Source organism: Coturnix japonica, chromosome 8 (genome assembly GCF_001577835.2).
Source record: "Coturnix japonica isolate 7356 chromosome 8, Coturnix japonica 2.1, whole genome shotgun sequence".
Taxonomy (NCBI): domain Eukaryota; kingdom Metazoa; phylum Chordata; class Aves; order Galliformes; family Phasianidae; genus Coturnix; species Coturnix japonica.
Window position 1 is genome coordinate 17,983,276 of NC_029523.1, and position 22,571 is coordinate 18,005,846.

At 55.6% G+C, this 22,571-nt stretch overlaps 1 protein-coding gene across 1 annotated transcript; it reads left to right on the plus strand.

Annotated features, from left to right (window-relative positions):
• On the plus strand, positions 1-22,518 carry IPO13 (importin 13). The gene is made up of 20 exons (XM_015870233.2): positions 1-150; positions 5,152-5,888; positions 9,341-9,481; positions 9,563-9,704; positions 9,816-9,982; positions 10,105-10,225; positions 10,512-10,659; positions 10,843-11,024; positions 11,520-11,546; positions 12,032-12,166; positions 12,732-12,875; positions 13,093-13,173; positions 13,838-13,975; positions 14,069-14,165; positions 15,824-15,876; positions 20,879-20,945; positions 21,120-21,178; positions 21,339-21,428; positions 21,541-21,722; positions 21,817-22,518. Exons 1-20 carry the CDS (start codon positions 82-84, stop codon positions 21,911-21,913), a joined length of 2,877 nt encoding a protein of 958 aa, XP_015725719.1. The 5' UTR covers positions 1-81; the 3' UTR covers positions 21,914-22,518.
• Positions 22,519-22,571: the final 53 nt, after the last annotated feature.

Below are 22,571 nucleotides of genomic sequence, written 5' to 3' on the forward strand. Positions count from 1 at the left end.
GAGCGGGGCGGAGCGGTGGGACGGGGCGGACGGACGGACGGAGGCGGGGAGCGCTGCTGCCCTGCGCCCGCTGCCGCAGCCATGGAGCGGAGGGCGGAGGCGCCGCCGCCGCCGCAGGGCCTCGACTTCACCGTGGAGAACGTGGAGAAGGTGAGAGCGGGGCCGGGGGAGGCGGATCGGGCGCCGCACGGTTACGCCGTCACCGATGTCGGTCTCCCGTCGCGGTGTGGCCGCGGTGGGGCGGTGCGAGCCGTGCCCGCTGCCCGCGGGAGGGAGATGATGAGGCAGAAATGGGAGCGGGAGGCAGGGCTGTGCATCCCGAGCATCCTTGGGTTGGTGGGGGAGAGCTCTCGGAGCCGCTCCGTGCAGCCCCGCTGTGTTTGCGGTGCTCCCGAAGAGACCGGGGCCGCTGAGACTGGAGATGCGGGAGGAGGCATCGAGCCGCTGCTGGGAACCTGAATCTGGCTGGGGACCGAGCAGGGCTCCCCGGGAGGAACGGCTTCATGTGAGCGATGCTGGGGGTGATGGAGGCTGCGGGCGTAGCGGTGAAGGGCACGCAGTGAGCAGCACAGCCCCCCAAAGCTCCCCAGCTTATGGGCTCCCAACGCCTCGACTCTCTGCAGGATCCTGGGCAGTGCGAGGCAAATCCCAGAGCCCTCGTTTTGCCTGTTTGGGGACGGAGCTCCCTGCCAAAGCTCACGGCGGTGAGAGCATCACAGGGGCTGGCCCCATCGCTTCTGGCCTGGGGATGTGTCACACCGGTGCCGGGTGCCGGTTCCCTTTGTGGCTGCAGGTGTCACAGCCCTCATCCCCATGCTAGCGACACAGAGCTCGCCCCCAAGGATTAGCCCTTGTGTGCAAAACGCCACAATAACGCTACCTTCTGTGGCTTAATCCGCATGCGGGCAGGGCTGCGGGATCTTTTTGCCTCCGACCTCCCTATGCTTCAGCAGGCAGCGACTGTGCCTTTGTCTGCACTGGCACGGGAGGGTGAGCAGTGCCCGGGGGCAGCCAGGCATGGGAGCGGGCAGATCTGCCCTCTAGGATGCTCTGCTCTGCTCCCATCCCCCTCCATGAGCCCTCACAGCCGCAGCTTTGCCGTCGCCTTGACATCTACAGGAGATGCAGCTGTTGGCCATGGAGATGGAGAGGGAGAAATGCAGGGTGGGAGCAGGAGGAGCCCAGAGGCTGAGCATCACGGAGCCCTCCCTGTATCATTTCAGGTGGGGTATTCTTGTACAGAGCTGGGCTCTCGCTGGGGGCTGGGCTGGTGGGAGGGTGGTGGGCAGAGCTGTGTTGTCAGAGTTGGTACTGACAAATAAATGATGTTCCGCTGGCCTGGGCTTCTCTGCCTCTCAGGTTTTGTGCATGGCTCTATTAATATCACTGAATAGTGATTGAAGTCGGGGTTTGGCTCGGTGCTGAGTCAGGCACTGTGATGAGCTCTGGGGTGGGAGCAGAGCGAGGAGTGGGGGAGCTCCCGTGGCAGGAATCAGAGCATCTTCAGGTCCCTGTGGTGTGTGGCATTCTGGCATGGACAGGCAGTGATGTGGGCCTGGTGTCACAGCCCTCGGGATGGCTCTTGTGGCTGCCCCTGGGAGATGCTGAGGCTGATGGGGCAGCGGTGCCTGTGAGGATGTTAGGGGCAGAACAGGAACATTCCTGTAAGATTGAAGGAAGAAAGGACTCATCCTGTTGGCTGTGAAAGCAGATCTTTGCTGCAGACAGTAGGTTCCCCCCAGAACCAACCCTGGCTGAACACCTTGCTCCTTCCTGTGCCATGATGTTGGGCAGACAGAGGCACATTGTGCTGTCTATTGCTCTGCTGTGTTGTGCTTCACCATCACAGGGCTCCTGGTCGCCTGTGACTTGCAGTGCAGGGGTGGCACAGGAGCTGGCAGCATCTCTAAGTGCTTCTGAGCTGGTTCCTGGGGCAACAAGAATTGCTAAGAGGTGATGAACAGGGTCCATCCTCGCAGCTCAACCCGGACTCTGCATTCTGTGTCCCTTTCAAAATGCTGATTACTCGTGTAACCTCAAGGCCCCGCTGCTGCTGGGGGTGGCAGCTGCCCTGGGGTGTTGCACAGAGCAGGGTGAGCTCGGGGCTGCCATGTCTCAATCTGGGCTGAGGACCACACGGCTCTCTGCAAGGAGATACCTGTAGCTAAGCAGCAGGAGGGCAGCCCAGACTGCTGTGGGGCTGCAGCATCACCTCTGCTGTCAGGCTGGGGGTGAAGCAGCAGCATGTTTTTTGGGAGGGCGGAACACACAACAGCTTTATTTCCTATCTGTTCTCCTCCATGCTTCAGCAGGCGGCTGCTTTCTGCTCAGGCTCTCCTGCCATTTTGGGGGGAGGATGGTGGTTGTGCGGGGGGAGGCGGGCTGACGTTCCCTGCGCTCAGCAGTGGCAGAGTAATGGCTGTGCTGCTGCAGGCCTGGAACAAGTGCACGGCTGGAAAGCAAGGCAAGAGGCTGCATGGGGAAGCACCGCGGCTGGAGGAGGCTAAAGAGGGATGCTACTGCCCCGGGTGCTGGGCACAGAGCGTTTATATGGGCTGTTTTCCTTGCCTGGTTACCTCTGCTGACAGCAAATCGGCCTCTGGAGATGCAGTGTCTCTGCTGGGAAGCAGCAGGCAGCACACTGGGTGTATGGTGCTCCTGGCACCCTGCACATGGTGCTGATGGCACCTCTCTGCTGGGCAAACTGACAGGGCCTCTTTTCATTTGGCGCTCTGAACTCATGGGGCAAAGTGTTGTGTCTGTTCTTTGCTTTGGCTTACACTGGTGCTGGGCTCAGAGCAGCTGCTGCAGCTCCTGTTCCTTGCTGGTGCCATGGTGTGAGCTGATGTCCATTGTGTGTGCTTGGCAGGAGCGATGCTCAGGCTGCTCCCCATCGTGCCTCCCAGAGGGACCAAGTGGGAGCTGTGACACCATGGATGAGTTCCTTGGGTGGCTGACACCACTCTGGCAGTTGGAGCCCAGCAGGGCTCTGACCACTGCTTTTTAGAGCAGGGAGGGCCCATAATAACAAGCTTGAATTATTTTCAGCCAGGCAGAGATGGTGTTGGAGAAAGCTCATTCCCTGGGCAAAGGGCAGAGCTGACAGCCTGACTGTTTACTGGGTCTCATGTTACAGGTTTAATTGCAGAGGAGGCAGGTCTGGTGTCAGCCACGCTTCTAAATCAGAATGCACAAAGCCTTCCCATTAGCTGTCGCTGCCCAATTTCATGCCTTCTGCTTCTCTCTCCTGGCACTGAGTTCCCTTCGTCATCTTCAGCGCTTCCTTATGGGCTTGAGTGCTGGCTGGCACAGTGATGTCTGGAGTGCAAGTCAAGCAGCAGCTGGTGCCAAAAGCTGCTGCAGAAGGTCTCTGCCTTTTTTTGCTAGGGATGAGCATGCTGCATGTTCAGATGCCTCCTGCAGAGCATGGTTATAGTGTTAAAGCCCATCCTTGAGGATCCTCTGAGGGCTTCCTTGTGCTATGCAGAGCCCCACAGAATGTACAGGGGGGCATCCTAAGCTGGAGGCCACCCAGGTGAGAGCCACCACACCACCTCCTGTGTGTCAGGATGCTCGGGGACAAGAGGAGGAAATGAGGAAGCCAGCAGGGATGTTCTTCCAGAATATTCTTCTGCCCTCCAGCAGCTTGCAGCATGAGTCTTCATAGTCTGAGTAATTAACATGTTGCATGCTTTGCAAGCCTCGTGCTGAGTTGGAGGTCCATGAGGCATGGCTGCAGGTTGCACCTCCTAATGTAATGCCTCTGTGAGTCTCAGGTGAGGTTGCTGGGAAGCAAGCTTTGACAAAGCAAATAAGACAAAGGCAGTGCGAGGAGGAGATGGTTGGGAGCTGGAGCCCTGCTGCAGGATGACTCAGGCTGCAGCGGGGGAGCAGGACACTGGCTTATGTGCAGATGGGGGCCAGGTTCCCAGCCCCAGAAGCAGCTGAACTTTTAGAATGTTTGCAGCTCCTGCTTGGTAATGAGGTGAGTTGTTGCTGTGATGGGGGGCACTGCTGCCAGTGGCTGGCCTCGTCCTCCAGCCTGTTTCATAACCTTCTGCTTTCTCATAAAGAGGTTATCCTCATTTTCCCCCTCCCAGTCTTAAGAAGAGATGTTTCACACAGTGTCCCTTTCTGCAGCGCTCCTGCCATTTTGTCATGCTCTGTGCTCTTGTGCTGGGAAGCAGCATGAGGTACAACCGCTCGCTTAGGAAGCGTGTTCTTGTGCCCTAGGCTGCCAGCTTTGCATGCTTAAAAATAGGGCTTAAATTCTCTCCTGGGTACAAGAACCACACAAGAATTTCACAGAGCTTTCAAGGGGGGAGGTGGTGGATATTTGAGATCTGGAGCCAGGATGGGGCTATCAAAAATCCTCTCCACCTGCTGGGCTCACGCCCTGGCTTCCAGCAGGTGCATGCTATCCTGATGAGTGCCATCCCTGCTCCTGGGGCATGCAGTCAGTGATTTGAATTAAGCTGTGCTGTGCTGAGCAGGAGAGCTCGCTGCTAGAAGATGGAGCTCTCTGCAAATAAAGCCTTGTGGCTGATGTAGGGCTGTGTGTGTGGATCAGTGGGCTCTGCAAGGCCATAACTAGATCTCTCACTGGTAAGTGCTGTTCTCTTCCACGCAGGGAAGCTGGGTGAGCAGCTCCAGACCATCCCAGGTGGCAGCCGTAGGGTTTGATGCCAGCTCCTGGCTCAGCTGTAGCTGGGCGGGCTTGGGAGCACTTCAAAGGGACCTGGAGCAGAGATTAATCCCTGAGCTTAGTGACTGTGGTTTTCCAGGGCTGCATAAAACCCGACAGACTGAAACTTCAGCAGCAGCGCTACAGCTGCTTGTGCTGATGGAGGCGGGGAGAAGAGGGGTGGGGAGGACCTGGCCACCATCGCTGTGGGGCTGCTGGGCTGGGCCTAGCACAGGCACCCCATGGCAGCCCCAGTGTGGTGAAGGAGAGGATGGAAGATGACTCAGGAAGGGAAATTTCTAGAGTGGGAAGGAAGGGAGAACAGTTTTGTGGGTCCTGCTGCTGTGGGTCTCTTGTTTCCACCCAGCCCTGTGGTGCACCAGTGGGTGCCATGTCTTTGTGCTCCCCTGGGCATAGGACAGGGCTATGCTCTGTGGCTACCCTGAGGTGCTCACTTTCTCTTTCAGGCTCTCCACCAACTGTACTACGACCCCAACATCGAGAACAAGAACTTGGCTCAGAAATGGCTTATGCAGGCGCAGGTGTCCCCGCAGGCCTGGCACTTCAGCTGGCTGCTCCTCAACATGGACAAGGTGCCCGAGATCCAGTACTTCGGCGCCAGCGCCCTCCACATCAAGATCTCCCGCTACTGGAACGACATCCCAGCCGACCAGTACGAGAGCCTCAAATCTCAGCTCTTCACCCACATCACCCGCTTTGCCGGCGGCTCCAAGATCGTGCTGACCAGGCTGTGTGTGGCGCTGGCCTCGCTGGCGCTCAGCATGATGCCCGAGGCCTGGCCCTGCGCCGTGGCTGACATGGTGCGCATGTTCCAGGCTGAGGACTCCAACGTGGACGGGCGGGCGCGCTGCCTGGCGCTGCTGGAGCTGCTGACGGTGCTGCCTGAGGAGTTCCAGACCAGCCGGCTGCCCCAGTACCGCAAGGGCCAGGTGCGCAGCGTCCTGGCGCAGGAGTGCGGCTCTGTCTTCCCCTTGTTGGAGCAGCTGCTGCAGCAGCAGGACTCCCCAGGCTTCATCAAACAGAAGGTGTTGAAGTGCTTCTCCAGCTGGGTCCAGCTGGAGATCCCATTGATGGACTGCGAGAACCTGATCCAAGCAGCTTTCACCTCCCTGCAGGACCCGGAGCTCTTTGACACAGCAGTGGAGGCGGTTGTCAATGCCATTTCCCAGCCAGATGCTCAGAGGTAAGGGCAGCTCCTCCTGCGTGCTGCTCCCAGGCATCTACAGGGGAATGGGGTGGGCAGGAGAAACCTCAGTTGTTTTCTAGCTACCATTTGCCTTGGAGATTATGATGGTTTGGAAGAGGGAGAGGTTGTAAGCAGCTGAATTCTGCTTTTCTCACCTGATTGGTGCTGCAAGGCTTAGCACCACAGCTGACTAGCAAGCACCTTTGTGTTTTGCACGTTACTGTTCCTGCCCACCATGCTAGAGGACTTTTCCCTATGTATGGTATGGGTATGGGCTGGGCTAGTATGGAGGTGCTGCTCACAGTTTGCCTGGCATGCTGTGGAACATGTGATTCTAGAACTGCTTGTGCCATGTTTGAGCAGCATCACCCAGGATCCCCAGCCCTCCTTCACAGCAGTAAGGGCACAGTTGCAGCCCCTCTCCAGCAGGTTTGCTTATTCCTCTGGCTCCTGGTGCCAGGTTCTGTGGCCCTGATATGGGAGCAGCTGCCCTGGATGCAGTCAGAGATGCTCCTCTGTTTCATGCTTTAGGTTCAGCTGAGGAGCGTATCTGATGCAGAGATAATAAAAGCAGACCGGGCTGTCTTCTCCCCACCCCTGACTCCAGCAGCTCAGTCTAGCTGAGTTCTCCTCCTTTGTTTCTGGCTGTCCAGAGATGGTCCTGCAGTTCAGTGCTACGGGGCTCTGAGCTCGTTGGCTTGGCTACGTTGTCCAAGTTGCTGTCGGCTCCTGGGAGTGGTGCCCACAGAAGGGGAAGTGCATCTCCTCCTTGCTCACTCGGCCACATCTCCTGGCTGCTTAGCAACCTTTCCCATCCCCACCAAGAGGAGGGCTTAGCTGAAGCTGCGCTGAGCACTGCATCACGCAGACTCCAACCCTCTGCAGTGGTGAGGATGCTGCTGCAACTGCCTGCACTGCTCCTTGCCTCAGCTGTCAGCATCCACGGAGCTGTGCTCTGCAGTTAGTAGAGGTGCTGCGGCTGGATGTGACCGGTGTCAGTGTGCAAAAAGGATTTTGATGCATTGCTCTGTGCTGGGCGCTCACCCCACTGCTTCACCCCATCCTCCTCCCCGGGCAGCTCTGTTACTGATGGCGGAGCTCCCCCCTCTCTGAACATGGGGACAGTGGGGCCATTGTCACCAAGCTGCCCTGCCAGGCAGTGTGTGGTGCGGCTGGCAGCATCAGTGGGGACATCAGTTGCGGGGGGGCTGGCAGGAGCAGGGCTCTGCTCCCTGCTGAGATCCTGGGTGTCTTTTCAAGAGAGAGCTGGGGGCAGGGACCCTGCATTTCTCCTGAGCTCACCCTCAGTGCCAGCAGTCCCGCCTTCTGCCTTTGTTGCTCAGCTACAGCATATCCAGCTCCTCCTGAAGCCCCCAGGGAGGCTCCCGACCTTTCTGTGTCTTTTCTTGACAGTCTCTGAGGCTCACGCTGCTTTTCAGCTGCTCTCTTCCTCCCCAGTCTTTTGCCTGCTCTCTGCCCCACAGAGCATCCTTGATGCTGTCCTGCTGCCTTGCCCCCTGTGCTTTGGGTTTGTCCTTGGTTTCTCCCGTTGCGCTCCTGCAAAAGGAGGACATGGTTTGTTTCCCTGCCTCCGAGGTGTTTGTTCCAAGACTGGATGCTGTCCTTCTGTCAGGATGCACTGGGAGCTGGCAGCTGCAGCCCCTTAATGCAAGTTATTGCTTTCGGGAGCAGTAGGGCTCTTGAGTCACAGATGGGCAGGCACCAGGGTTTTGTTGTGTCTCTTTGGCAGAAGAGACTTGGGCTGGATATTCTGTCTCGTTTGAAGATTATCCTTCGGCTAAGCGGGTCAGAGAGCCGGGCTGCATGTGCTGGAGCAGAGCCGCAGCACTGGGTGGTGGTGGAGAGTGGGGAGGGGGCTTGATGGAGGGGGTAAGTTGTGGGGCACCAGGTACCAAGGAGCCTCTGAAGGAAGCATTGTGCTGCTCAGCACCTGGCACTGAGCCCCTATGGTGGGATTTCACTGTAAGAGTTTTCTGAGAGCCTCGTTAGAAGCAGATGTGTTATAGGTTGTGGATTGTTGTTTTTTTTGGTGAGGACTTGGCTTAGATTTTGAGTCACAAGGGATCAGGATGTTCCACATGAGCTGCCTGTGTTCCTGCTCACCTGGTCACAGGCTTCTCTCCACGCACTGTGCTGTTTTATCTATGTGATAAGGGTTTGGGGAGGGTTGTGGGAAGATCAGGAGGTGCTGGTCCCAGGGAGGAAGCTGAGGTGTAAGAAGTGACCAGTCAGACTCTCAGAAAGAATATCTGTTTAGCTGCTAAATACAAAGACAGCAAATCTTGCCCAGGAGAACTACACAAATGGCAGGAGGGGAATAGATAAGGAGATGTCACTGTGTGACTGACATGTTCTCCATCAGCACCATAGTACAGTGTTCCTGCTCTGCCATGTACGGTGTTCACAGTGCTCCGGAGACCTGGACATGATTAATGCTTCAACAGCCCTTCCCCAGGAGCTTTTCCTAGGAGCAGAGAAGGAGGCGGTGGCTCTGGCAGTACAGCCTGGTGCAGGAGCTCTAGTTGAGATGTTCCTACATCTTCTGCTGGCCCAGAGCTGTGAGCTGCTGCCACCAGCACGGCTTCGGGTGGCAGCTGATAGATCCATTCACTGCTAATGGGCGGCCAGAACAAGGACAGCCTACTGCAGTTAGATGGACTTGCAGCTCTAAGTGCCATCAGCTGCGTGCTCCCCAGGGGAGGGCTGGCACTACAAGTGCCTCCTGCTCCCTGCAGCCTTACCCCTGTACGGCAAGGAGCTGCAGCTCCAGATAACACGCCTCACCGGGCAGGTAACTGACAGCCGGCTGATGAGCCTCCAGCACAGCCGCTCTCCGGGGGCCCTTGGGCTGCATTTCACCTTCCCTGCCTCCTTGCTCGTTGCCTTGGTTACGATCACTTACCGGAGGATGGGAGGCTGATGTGAGCGAGGCTGCCTGGAAAGGGAGGGATCGGGAGAGCCCTGTGGGACTGCAGCCAGCAGAGGGGGCTGGGGCCATGTGGTGGGGCTGGAGTGGGTCCTGTGACAGGAGGAACCATGGCTGGGGTTGGATGGGTTCCCAGTGGCAGCTCTGGCACTGAATACAAACCTGAAGAGCTGCCCTCGGAGCTGATTGCAGCAGTGACAAACCACTGCTGGCCCAGGTGTGCTGCATAGGGTGTCACTGAGCCTTGGTGTGATGGAGGATTTGCACAGGGCTAATGCAGAGTGATGGCAGAAGTGATGCGGAGTGATTACAGAGGCTCCATTGCACGAGCTTCAGCTGCTGGTCTTCTCCCAGCCATGTCACCAGCTGGGAGGAGAGATCCTGTAGCAATAAAGCCTCGTGGATGTGTCCTGCTCCACAATGCAGCTTTGTGGCTGGGAGCTCTCAGAGTGGACACTGCTGGTACAGACAACACCTGGCACTAATCAGGTTGTGCTTGCAGGTATGTGAACACCCTCCTGAAGCTCATCCCCCCAGTGTTGGGGCTGCAGGAGCAGCTGCGCCAGGCGGTCCAGAGTGGGGACATGGAGACATCACACGGGATCTGCCGTATCGCTGTGGCCTTGGGGGAGAACCACTCCCGGTGAGTGCTGTCCCTCTGCCTGCAGTGCGTCACCTCACCTGCAGTGTTGGTGTGACCGTGACTGTGTGCTCTGCTCCCCAGGGCCCTGCTGGATCAGGTGGAGCACTGGCAGAGCTTCTTGGCCCTGGTCAACATGATCATGTTCTGCACGGGCATCCCTGGGCATTATCCTGTCAATGAAACCACCAGTTCCTTGACACTCACCTTCTGGTACACGCTACAGGTCAGTGACCAAAGGCCAAAAGCAGAAGGAAGCTCAGGGGTATTGGCCCTGGGGCTCGCTTTACCACCCCTGCTATCCCTTCCACACCTGACTTCTCCCCTCCTGCTGTAGGATGACATCCTCTCCTTTGAGCCGGACAAGCAGGCTGTGTATCAGCAGGTGTACAGGCCTGTCTACTTCCAGCTGGTGGATGTGCTGCTGCACAAAGCCCAGTTCCCCTCCGATGAGGAGTACGGTTTCTGGTCGTCGGATGAGAAGGAGCAGTTTCGGATATACAGGTGCGGCTGCAGCCAAGGCTCTTCTTTGCTGGGGTAGCAGAACCTGCCTTTGGGTTCTAGCATGTCTACATGTGCAGTGCTGGGCTTGGGCAGCATTTGGAGACCCCCCATTTTCTTTACAGGGTGGATATATCTGACACGTTGATGTATGTGTATGAGATGCTGGGTGCTGAGCTCCTGAGCAGCCTCTATGACAAACTGGGACGCCTCCTGACCAACACAGAGCAGCCATCCACGTGGCAGGTGAGCTAGTTGGTGTGTGTCTGCTCATCTTGGCTTCCTTATCAGCTAGCCATTGCTATCTGACTCTGGTGGCTAAAATGCTGCCTTGTTATATCCTGGTGACTTTCTGTGGTGGGCACGTCTCCCATCCTGAAGTCTGGTGTGCCTATTGGTCTGCCTGTGCAACTGTCTGCCCTCTCTCAGCATCCATGGTCTCTGCTGCTGGATCTCAAGGAAGTGCCAGAGCAGGGGCTGGGGGATGGCTCTGGGGTCTAACGCATGGCCCTGTCTCTCTCCCTCACCCCAGCACACAGAGGCTTTACTGTATGGGTTCCAGTCCATCGCAGAGACCATTGACGTGAACTACTCTGATGTGGTGCCAGGGCTGATCGGCCTCATCCCCCGGATCAGCATCAGCAACGTGCAGCTGGCTGACACAGTCATGTTCACAATCGGTGAGGCTCATGCGCAGGCTGGGCTGAGGGGAATCCATCCAAGGTTGCTCCTGCACAGCTCCCTGCCTCCCCTGTTTGCCCATCCTTCTTTCCATAACAGTGGAAAGCAAACTGAGCAACCCACTGTATGAAGACCAAGGGTCTGGCTGCTGTAGCGTGGTCTGACCCTGTCTGTGTGCACAGGAGCCCTCTCGGAGTGGCTGGCTGATCACCCTGTCATGATTAACAACGTGCTGCCGCTGGTGCTCCAGGCTCTGGGCAACCCTGAGCTCTCCATCTCCAGCGTCTCCACCCTGAAGAAGATATGTCGAGAGTGCAAGTATGACCTGCCACCGTATGCTGCCAACATTGTGGCCGTGTCTCAGGTGAGAGCTGGGTGCTGACAGTCATGCTCTGTGCCAGCCCTTTCCTCTGTTTGGATTAGAGGGAGTGAAGCAGTCTGAATGGGAGCAGGGAGGTCTTGAGCCTGAGGGATGCTATCTCCTTCCCCCATGGGCAAACAGTGAGGAGCATGTACGTCAAGGTGCTGGGCAGATACAAGGGGAGAGGGCTGTGGAAAGGGTCCTGTTTCACACCTTCTTCAGGTGTCTTCTCTGCTGGGAGAACCAAGCCCTACTCAAGCCATCCTGCTACAAAGACTGCCTAGTTTCCCTCCCAGGCAGGCTGAGCAAGGAGCATAGGGAAGAGCTTATTTCAGATTGAGGATTTTGCTCCCTGCCTGTGCCTATGCATAGCTGCATGCTGCTAATCCATACTCAAATTGCTGCTAATTTTCTTGTGCTTCAGTCCTGCCCCTAGAAGGGAGGAGGCTTTCTGCAGCGCTCATTCTCCTCTTTTCTTTCTCCTTTTCTCTTTTGTAGGAGGTGTTGATGAAGCAGATTCACAAGGTAAGAAGCACTTTCTCATACCCCTGGCTGTTGTGCTTGACTCCAGTTGTGCTCACTGGGAGTACGTGAGGGATCCCGTCATTTGTTAGGCTGTCCTGGGGGAAAGCTCAGCAATGCAGCCAGCTTGGCGTGGCCAGGAATACCTGCTGGCAGCCACCCACTGCTCAGCTAATCTTAGGACTTCCTCTGCATGTGGGCTGTAGGGGTATATCCTCAGAGAGGGAAGCTCCCAGGGAGATGTAACTCTAGCAGTTCCCTCCAGGGATATGGGGACACCTCAGCACAACTGTAGACGTGTCTTGGAGAGAAAAAGGAGGAGTGAGAGCAAGGGGACATGGCCCTGGCAAACAGGAGAGGGGGGGATGCTTGACCCCACAGAGGCTGTGACAGCTCTGTGCAAAGAGCGGGTGGTGCTGGCAGGGATGTCTCAGAGCAGTGCCAGCAGCAGGGTAGTGACATGCTGCTTGTGTCTTTTTCTGACCCAGACAAGCCAGTGCATGTGGCTGATGCAGGCTCTTGGCTTCCTGCTCTCTGCGCTGCAAGTGGAGGAGATCCTGAAGAACCTGCACTCCCTCATCACTCCCTACATCCAGCAGCTGGAGAAGCTGGCTGATGAAACAGTGAGTGCCTTTGTGCTTCTGCCTTCCTCCTGCAGGGCTGCTTCTTTTGGCTGTGTCCCTGGGGTGGTGTGTCAAAGCACTCCTGAACATGGGTAGTCTTTTCCCTCACCCCAACATGTGCAGAGCAGTGATGAGCAGTACCCACCACTAACCAGACTGAGCTGTGGGCTTTTTGCTCCTTGCAGCTACTCAAGCACCAAGAGCTCCTTGGCTCTTGCAAGCTGTGTGTTGTCTGGATCAGCAGCTGCCACCCGAGGGTGGGGCCCACACTTTGGTCAGATGTTGTCCTCCTTTGTGTGATGTCCTACATGCCACCCCAGTGAGTGTCTGTCTTGACATGCTCTCTGTTGGAGTGAATGGTGGCACTCTTGAGCATCCTCCAGGAAGGATGGGTGGAAGGACTCTTGGCTCAGCCAGGAGGTAGAGAGGAAAGACAAGGACTCAGTGCAGAGAGCCCCTCTCTAGCACTTTGCTTATGCAGACCCTGCTTCTCAGGATCCCAGAGGCATCACCAATGCTGAGCAATGCAGTCTGTGTCACGCTCTATCTGTATTTTCTTTGGCAGCCCAATCCCTCCAACAAGCTGGCCATCATCCACATTCTGGGGCTGCTCTCCAACCTGTTCACTACCCTGGACATCAGCCACCATGATGACGACCACGAAAGCACTGAGGTCAAGAAGCTGCCAGTGCAGCAAGGACCCAACCCAGTGAGTACAGCAGTAGTTCAATGCTCTTTGCCACAGCTAATTCATGCCCCACTATTCATGGCTGGTGGCAGGAGAGTTGGTAAGGGAAGTGAATGAAGAATGCAGTGTGTATCATGAAGATGGTAGTTGGTGCATCCAGGCCATACATAGATAGCACTGATCCTCCTGTCTCCAGTGCTCTGAGACCAATTCCTTTCATCCTTCTTGTTCTTCACAGGTGGTGGTTGTTCTGCAGCAAGTCTTTCAGCTCATACAGAAGGTCCTGAGCAAGTGGCTGAATGATGCCCAGGTGGTGGAGGTAATCAGGATCCTCTTGTTACTGCTCTGCCTGTGTCCTCCCTGACCTGAACAGAGGGTGCCAATGGATGGAAACAGTGATGAGAGCCCTTTGCAATAGGGGTGACTTTCTGGGTTGTTCAGGCCAATGCTGTTTGTTGCCACCAGCACTGTCTGGCTACTGTCCCATCTTTTGCCCCAGCAAGCTCTACTCTTCTCCAGTTATAGAGGCTGTGCCATCAGCAGAGGAATGAAAGCTGGGGCTACCAAATGCTTGTGTTCCTCAAGGGAAGAGCTCTGCTCTGACCTGGGACCTGTGTCATCTCTGCTGTCATTTCTCCACCTCACTCAGCCCGGTAAAGTCCAGATACAGCAGCTCATTCCTGGTGCTGGGGGAAGGCCTTATCCCAGTATCTGAGAGCAGCAGTGGGGCCTCCAGTGTAACCTGCTCTAGGTGTCCCTGGTTGGACAGAGGTGTTGAACCAGATGACCCCCAGAGTTCCCTTCCAACCTTGAGCATTTCCTTGGTTCTGTTGTCATGTGCTGCAGAGTGGGGTGTCATTGCCAGAGCAGATATGAGCCCTCTTCCTGGTTGTTCTCCATGCCCCTTGATCTGCCAAGCCCTGCCCTATAGGTGGAGGTCTCCTGTCACCATTGCTCATGCTGTCTCTCTTCTCCCACCTCAGTCTGTCTGTGCCATCTTTGAGAAGTCTGTGAAGACCCTCCTGGATGACTTTGCTCCCATGGTTCCCCAGCTGTGTGAGATGCTGGGGCAGATGTACAGCACCATTCCCCAGGCCTCTGCCATCGACCTGACACGGCAGGTAGGGACCACATGGACATGGCCAGGGCTGTGGGTCCAGGGAAAGCTGGAAGGACGCAGGACAGCTTCAGTCCTTCTCCATTGTCTCTTGCAGCTGGTTCACATCTTTGCTCATGAGCCTGCCCACTTTCCTCCCATCAAGGCCCTCTTCTTGCTTGTTACCTCAGTCACGCTGACCCTCTTCCAGCAAGGTATGTGTGATTAACTCCTCGTTGTGCTGGGGCTGTTGTCAGACTGTTGCATGCATGGGTTCTGGAGGCGTCTTTCCAGGAATGGCTGCTCTCACTCCTAGCTAAGCTAATGGGGCCATCTCTGTGTCTCGGATTCATCCCAGCCCCTGGAAGGTGGGTTCCTTCCCTGCAGGGCAACGGAAACAGGGATCCCCAGTGCGGGGCTGGCAGTGCAGGTGGCAGCCCCACTCCTGCACCAGGGTCAGGTGCTGTGTTCCAGGCTAGAGCAGGAGCCCAGGCCCGCTTGGCTGCATGCTTACCAGAAGGTCCTGGGGTCTGTCCGTGGACCAGTGGTGCTTATAACGGCCAGGAGTCAAGGCCTTGCATAGGCAGCAAGCCATGTGGATGAACATCTACAAAACCTTTTCAGTTCCTGCCTGTGTCCAGTATTTTCAGTCAAGGCCAGGCCTTGTGTCCGGCTTGCTGCCTGCATTACTTCCTTGCTGTGAAAGGCAAATGGGATTAAGGACAGGCCCCTCCACACCACAGCTCCAACCAGGCTCCTGGTGACTCACCCTGTGACAGGGATGAGTGCCCTTCGGAGCTGCTGGCTCAGGTCCTTCAACACCCCAGTTATGTGAGCTGCTCACGTTATCAGCAGGTAACACAATGCTTTTGCCCGCCCAAGGGCTCAGAGCTCTCTAGAGAGGTGGGGAATGCTGCAGGCCCACACTTCCTTGGCACACCACGCTCTGAGCATGTCCTGCCATACTCCGGTGTCACTTGGACGGGTGATGAGTGAGCCGGGCTTACCCCAGGTTCAGTTCCCTGCTTCTGCTAGTGGTATGGGTGTGTGTTCATGCAGGTCATCCTGGCTTGCGTTTGGGCAGCAGCAAGAACACTGGCAGGAGGAAAGGTTGAGGAGGGCAGCCTGCTGCGTGCCCCAGGTTGCACTCCCAACCCTGGGCTCCTCTCCCTGTGGCAGGAGAGGCTGGGGGGGCACGAGCCTGCAGGGTCTGAGACGTGTCCATGCAGGGAGTCAGGTGGCAAGGTAGGGCAAGTGGTGCTGGCATGGACACCTCTGGGCACCGGCTGGTCTCTGGGTGTGGGTCTTGAGGAGCATCGGGGAACAGGGTGGGAGAGTGGCTGTGCCAGGGGTTCCCGTGCAGCTGGTGCTGATGTCGAGCATGTGCACGCCTGAGCCCGGCCGGGCCTGCAGAACATTTGCTGAGGTCTTGTCGTTCACTTGCAGTTATCTTCCAGGACCAAACGGTGCTCTGAAGACACCCGCTCAGTCCCCACAATGCTAAAGCTCTAATTCTCCTTGTGGAGATGGTGCCCAGCTAGCCCCTGCTCCTCCTCTTCCTCCCCAAGGACACGAAGATCTCCTCCTTGGCTCTGCAGCACCCAGGTGCTGGCTGGAGACCCTGGGGCTTCAGACCCTTTCCTTTGCAGTTTCTTTCTGTTCTTGGGTTCTCCAAGTTTCATGATTTTTTTGTATGTTTTGTTTCTTTAACTTGCTTCAAGCTGCTCATGTTGCCCATCCCCTCTCCTACACACCCCTCCTCCCTTACACTCCTGTTTTCACTTGTAAATTCTTTCTGTATCACATAACTATATGATGTTGAGTTGCTGTTTGTATGATTTTTCTCTTAAGTTACATCTTTATTATATTTTAGGGCCCAGGGATCATCCTGATATTGTTGATTCATTTATGCAACTCCTGGCACAGGTGTGTTTTAGTTTCTTATTCATTCACTTTCTGTTCTCTCTCTTTCTCTTTTTAATTCGATTTAAACCTATTTTTAACTTTCTGTTGACAACGTTTTTTTTTTCCTTTTAGTTGAATATCGAGTTTCTCCATCTGTTTCCGTGGAAGTTGAAAACAAAACATTCTCCTTTAGTTCTGGGTTCGCACCATCCCCAGGGCAGTGCCCTCCTCCGCAGGGCAGCCCCCAGCTGCCACCCCCTTGCTTGGCCAGGGGGCACAGCAGAAGCCAGTTCCAGGGGCTTTGGGCTGCTGCCACGGTCATGCTCAGGGGGCAGAAAATTAGAGCATTAAGGGGTTGTGGTCCTACTGATCTGCCTGCCCTGTGATGCATCCAGCAGAGCTCGGATGGGTGGACTTGGCTGGCTGTTCCTACAGCCCATACTGAGCTTGGCACTGTGCTGTGTGGCCACCGGGTCCTGCTCTGGTCCATCTTTTCTGCTGGGGCGAGCAATCAGCTTGTGGTGGCACCAGGAGCCTGGGTGCCATCGTGCCCTGGCAGCGTGTCAGGGTGGTGGCTGCGGCTCCTGTGTCACCAGTTTGATGGCATGCAGCCACGGTTTATGTCAAGAGAAGCCGCTTGCCAGTCCCCTTTGGTCCAAGGGTGATGGCAAGGGGACATTGTCTGTGGGGCTGTGGCTGTGCAGCTGTGCTGGGGCTCTCTATGGGGCACAATGTGGAGCTCCTGGTGCAAAGTCCTGCTTGCTTGGCAAAGCAGCAGTGGTACTTCTGATGCAGGGCCTGCACTGTGCTATGTGTGTGTATATACACCTGTTTGGGGTATCAGCAGCCTGGTGTGTTCCAGAACCTGACGTCCTTGAGGTGACGTCCCCTGTAGGAGCTGCTGGTGGTGAAGTAGGAGCTGGCAAAGTCACTTTCTGCTTCATTCCTATAGTGACCACAGTTGACTGCGTGAAGTGGATTAAGTTCATGGGAGATGAACTCCTTGAGGGTTCTCAGTGTCTGACCACTGTCCAAGACAGGGTCTGGACTGGGTCCAGCTTGTCTTCAGAGTGAGGCTGTTGGCCTGACCCCTCTGATGGCTGCTGGGCCACGTACCCATCCTGTAGGATGGAGTGGGCCTGGGGCTGATAGGACTGCTCATCACCAACCCACCTGTGTCCATACATCACACTTTGAACTGCAGATCTTGTTTGTGAGTCTCATCTCACAAAACTGTACTGCAGCATTTTCTTCCCTACTTTTCCTGTTAATAGACATAAAATAATTGAGATTATGGGGAGTGTTTGCACGTATATATATATTGTGTCAGTCTGGAGAGCTATGACCTTTTAACCAGCTTTTTGAACATTGTTTAAGGATCAGTAAATGGGATTTGAAGCTCAGTGAATGGGGATGTGAGGCATCTGAAGATGTCTTTCCCTGTTCCTCGGACAGGTGAGACCTCAGCTCTGTAGATCCAGATTAGAAAGCACAGGGAATGGCATCCAGAAGGATCAGCATAAGGTGAGGAGGAAAACTTGAGGAGTTGCATGAATTTTCACATGTGTAAAACATAATGCCATAGACCATAGGTAAACAGCCCTTCTTTGTTCACTTTGAATGCAACAAACAGTAATGGGAGGAGGTCGTGGAAAAGGATTTGGGTTATAGGCAGTAGAAGGTGTAGCTAACAACAAGGGGAAGCACTGTAGCTTCTGTAGGAGGGCTTGGTGGATTTTCAGTGAGCCCATTGCTCCTGGAGGGCACCGAGAGGTGATCCGGATATTGCAAACAAGAAGTGAACTCCTGGCTCTCGAGATTTCAGGGGATACATGATAGCAGAGGTGTGTCCAGTCTCACTAACACGTTCTGCTTTCATAAAGCTGTTTCTGGTGTCTTTCCTCCCTACGTCTTGCATCACTCTGTGTCTTTTCCATGAATTTATGATGTGGATACTGGAGCTCCAGCCTGTTATTTCTTTCTTGCCAGCCTTGCAAAGAGAGGGGATGTGTCTCTCTGTCTCCTGCTTGCTCCTGCCTCAGTCATGAGCGTGCAGGGAGCTGTCAGTGTGTGACTGAAGATCTTAGCTGACTTTTTGGCACTTATCGAGGCTCTATTGCAGCCTGAGTCTGCCCAGTTTGTGCAGCTGGTGACTTTGCCAATGTGTTAATTTGTGATCCTGTCCTGATGACGTCTGGCAGATCACAAGACCATGCTGGTTTAAATCAATTGTCGTATGGATACTGGAGTCCCTGGAGTTAATCTTAGTACTCATAACTAAATATAAATTAACCAGGCTGCTATAAGCCTGTGCTGTGCTGTGCTGGCACTCTTTGGGGTGGCCAGACTGAGTGCAGGACAAAGCGAGGAGCATCAGTGGTCTGGTGTCTGTGAGCTCTTGCCTGGCCCTGACTGGGAGATACCACTTGTACATGCTTGTGGTCATCCTGAGGTAGGATTTAGAGGATTGAACACAGTAGCCTGGCTCTTCCTAGGCTGCACAACCTCCAAACCATGATGGCTTAGACTGGCTCTTGGCTTCGGACACTTTCCATGTCCAGCAGGAGCTGCTGGCTCAAGGCAGTGCCATAGGCTGTGGGGACAGCACTCTCCAGTTCATCTCCCCAGTGGGGCTGCCAGTGCTTCCACCCAACTGCATGTAGTTCACCACCAGCGTGGACCTCCATAGCATCGTGGCTGTATCCCCAGGGGCAGAATGTGCCTTGCTGGGCAGAAGATGTGGGACCTTCTGTGCCTGCCCATGCACTGTCCTTCAACTCCTCCCTGCCTGAGCACAGTTATCACCTGCTGAGGCAGTGCCCCTTCCTAAAATGGAGGCTCTACTCTATGAGGTGTGTGCTTAGGGAAGATAGGTTGGTCCTGAACATGAGGAGAGTGCTCTGGAGCACTGCAGGAACCAGCTGTGAGGCACATGCTATCCCTTGGCTGTGGGAGGAGCGGAGCTTGGTGGCCTCCCATGTCCCCAGGTACAGAAGAGCTGCTCTTCAGACCCGTTTGGAGGGTGTCCCAGCAGCCACAGAGGAAAACCATGTTGCTGAGCCTGCAAGACAGCCCTCATTGGAGAGGCAGCACCTACCTCTACAGCACCCACTGCAGAGGACAGGGGGGATGTTCCCGCTGTGTAGCAGTTGCAGACCTGTCCTTATCCCACAGCCACTCTGACAAGAGACATGGAGGACAGACAGGCAGTGAGAGGTCCCATGAAGAAGTGAGATTCAGCAGTTGTGCCTACCCAATGTGGCTTCCTCATGGAGCAACTCCACAGGTTTCCATCTCTGTCTGCATTAGATGTGTACACATACCTGGATTGAGCTCACATGCTGTGCTCCCTTAGTGAAGATGACCTGCGGGAAGGATCCTCTTGTATCAAAGCACATTCACTCCCAGCACTCACCAAGCCAGGAGCAGGTGCTGCAGGGGGCCCACAGGAGTGCCTGGACACCTTTGGCTACTGCAGGCCAGGTTGTCTAGGAGAAGCACCGTGCAGGTAGGTGGCTTTGGTAACCTGAGCATGTTGGAAGACTTGTGCCAGATGAACAGCTTTGCAGGATGGAGGAGTTGATGACTGTGTGATGGCACCAGAGCCAGGCACCTTTGGCATTGTGCTGCTGGGGGCAGCGAGTGGCTTTAATTAACTGAAGTGATGTGTCTTGTGTGTGTTTGTCCAGTATGGGGCTGAGCAGACTGCAGCAGAGCAGTGAGCAGGTGCACAGTGGGTTGTCCTTGCAGTGAGTGTGCGGGAGGCTGTATATACACACACACGCATAGTGCAGCCCCTCGTCTCTCCAGTGAAGGCCACTGCTTGCATCTAGCAGGGAAGCAGTTCCCAGTGGATGTGCCACCTCTGCTGGGTACAGCAATGCCTTTTGCACCCAATTTACGTCATCTCTTGCAGCGTGTGATGCAGAGGGTCAGGAAGGAGAAGGGATAACCATGAAACCTGACAAGCTTCCAGCTGCCCAATGTATGTTCCCTGCGAGGGGTCAGTGGTCAAGGGTTTTCCCTTGAGGAGAAGGGGGATGTAAGTCAGTTTGGCTCCATGGGGGCTGGGTGGCTGTGGGTAGATGGCCATGAATCCTGAGCACTGTTGGCTGAAGGCTGTCCATGCTTTCACCCTGTGAAGCGAGCTTGGAAGGCAACGTGCAGCTCAGCCCATGGAACAGAGACTCTTGCTCCTGGCTCCTGCTGTGGTGTTTGGCTCTCAGACCTCTTAGGAAGAGCTGTGGCTGCTGTTCCTCCTGTTGCAGTGACAGTAGGGCAGGGTGAATGATTGCCAGCCAACAGTTGGCAGAAACCCTCCCATGAAGCAGCAGGCACAGGCTGAAGTGTTTTTATCCTGTACTGCCCTGTTCTGGCACAGCAGGGACCAAGCCCAGCAATGGTCCCATTGTGCCAAAGCTCAGGATGTCCCTAGCAGTGGTGGAATAGCAAAACCAGAGCAGCCGGTGGGCTCACCAAGTGGCAGAATAAACCCAGAGTTTTTGCTCGTGAATTGCCAAGCAATTTCAGCATCTCATTGCCTCTATTGCTCTGCAGCAGGAGCAGAGCGAGTTGTTGGCCTAGACTTGGAGTCAAACAGAATGTGTGTCAATGGAATTGATGGCTGTGACCCCAGGAACACTGGCAGTGAGAGGACCAAGCCAGTGGGGGCTGTTATATGCTAGGGCACCTGTGTCCCAGGAGCGCTGCCTCTGCCTGTTCTGGGACAGGATGCCTCTTTCTGTGTCTGAAGCATCTGTGCATATACCACCTTGGTATCTATCTTCGTGTCTTGGGGTCAGAGCTCCCCAAGCATTGCAAATGGCCTGGATGTATGATTGACATTTTCTTGGGGGGGAAGAGCAACCGTTTCCTTCTCTACTCTGTGAATCTGCTGTTACTATGCGTGTGCCCAGGTAAGTGTGCATCCAGGCAGAGGCTGTCTGGAGCGCCAGGTTCCTAGGAGTCTTCCCAGCTGCTGTTGCAGGGCTGTGTTTATTCTGTCTGTCTGTGTGCCTTGCAGGCTCTGAAAAGGAAGCCAGACCTCTTCCTGTGTAGCAACCTGGATGTCAAGGCAGTGTTTCAGTGTGGTGAGTACTGTGGGAACATGGTACACGCTGGCACCTGCTCCCCAACCTTGTGTGGAGTCCAGCCTGCTGCTCCTGCAGCTCTGAATGGAGCAGCCAGGGACTGGGGACTGTGGTGCTGGTTTGGGATGGTGTCTGAAAGCTCTGGCCGCTCACCTGAGTGCTTTGTGTCTGCAGGTGTCCTCTCCCTCAAGTTCCCTGAAGCCCCAACAGTGAAAGCATCCTGTGGCTTCTTTGTGAGTATCACGGCTTCCGCAGATGCGTTGGAACTGCATATCATAGGGATGCACAGAGGGGCTGCAGCCCACCAAGCAGAGCAGGAACGGGGCTGTGAGTTGCACAGGGGAGCAGCTGTGCGGTGCCTTGGCACTGACTGGGTTGGATGCTGTGTTGCAGACAGAGCTGCTGCCACGCTGCGGGGAGATCGCCCCAGTGGGACAGGTGGTGCATGAGAATGGCAAAGTGCTGCTGCAGGCGGTACTGGAGGTGAGTGGTGCTGGCATGGGTGGGTACATTGGAGTGATGCTGGGGCATCAAACACTAAGCTCAGCTCAGCCTCTTGCAGTGTAGTTCATCAGGATCTGTCTGCTCTGTACAGGGTGTCGGTGGCCAGGCTTCCCGCAGCCTCATGGATCACTTTGCAGAAATCCTCTTTGCCTTGAACAAGCATTGCTTCAGCTACCTAAGCATCTGGATCAAGGAGGCCATGCAGCAGGATGGTTTCCCTTCAGCCCGTGTCAGCCCCGAGCAGAAAGAGACCTTCAGCCAGCAGATCCTTAGGTTGGTGTCCCCAGTGCTGTGCTGCAGCAGCTGTATCCTACGCTGCTGTCCTTCCTGCTTGACTCACATCTGTCCCCTCCCTCTGTGTTAGCAGAGAGCGTGTGAACAAGCGGCGAGTGAAGGAGATGGTGAAGGAATTCACGCTGCTGTGCCGAGGGCTGCATGGCACAGAGTACACAGCAGACTACTGAGCACCCAACCAGGAATGCGGATGGTTTGCCTGGACCAGCTCTTCCCCACCAGGAAGCCCCCCGTCTTCCCTGCCCTGCTGCTGCAGTACAGCTCGTAGAATAACCCTCCACCTAGAATTAACCTACTCGGGACGCTCCTCAGCTAGACTTGGTGGCCGCATCTTGGTGTCAGCATCTTTGTTCCCCCAGCATGCTCCCCCCTCACAGGGGATGGGAATGCCGGCTGCAGGAGGTGGGGAGGGGGGGCCCAGAACAGGACCGCCCCAGCACAGACTGCCCTTTGCTGCACCGCAGCCAGGCTGCCCACTCTTCCCCAGCACGGCCCTGCAGAGGGGAGGCTGCACGGCAGGGACTGGCTGGGCAGGTGGGCTCGCCCCCTGCTCATTTGTATGTGTTGAGGTTGGGAGGGGGGAGGCCCCACACCTAATTATATTAAGGATATTTCTATGCTGTGGCTGTCATCGCTGTTGTTACCTGCACTTGGGAAAGAGCCAAGGTGAGGGTGTGGGGTGGTTACATAAAGGTTGATGTGCCTCACAGGCTCCTGTTCCCCTCTGGCTGGGGCAGGAATGGGAAAAAACTAGGGATCTCTAGTGTGTGTTGTACTCTGCTGTCCATCATGGATTATGCTCCTGCAGGGGGGACTGCATCCCCTCCA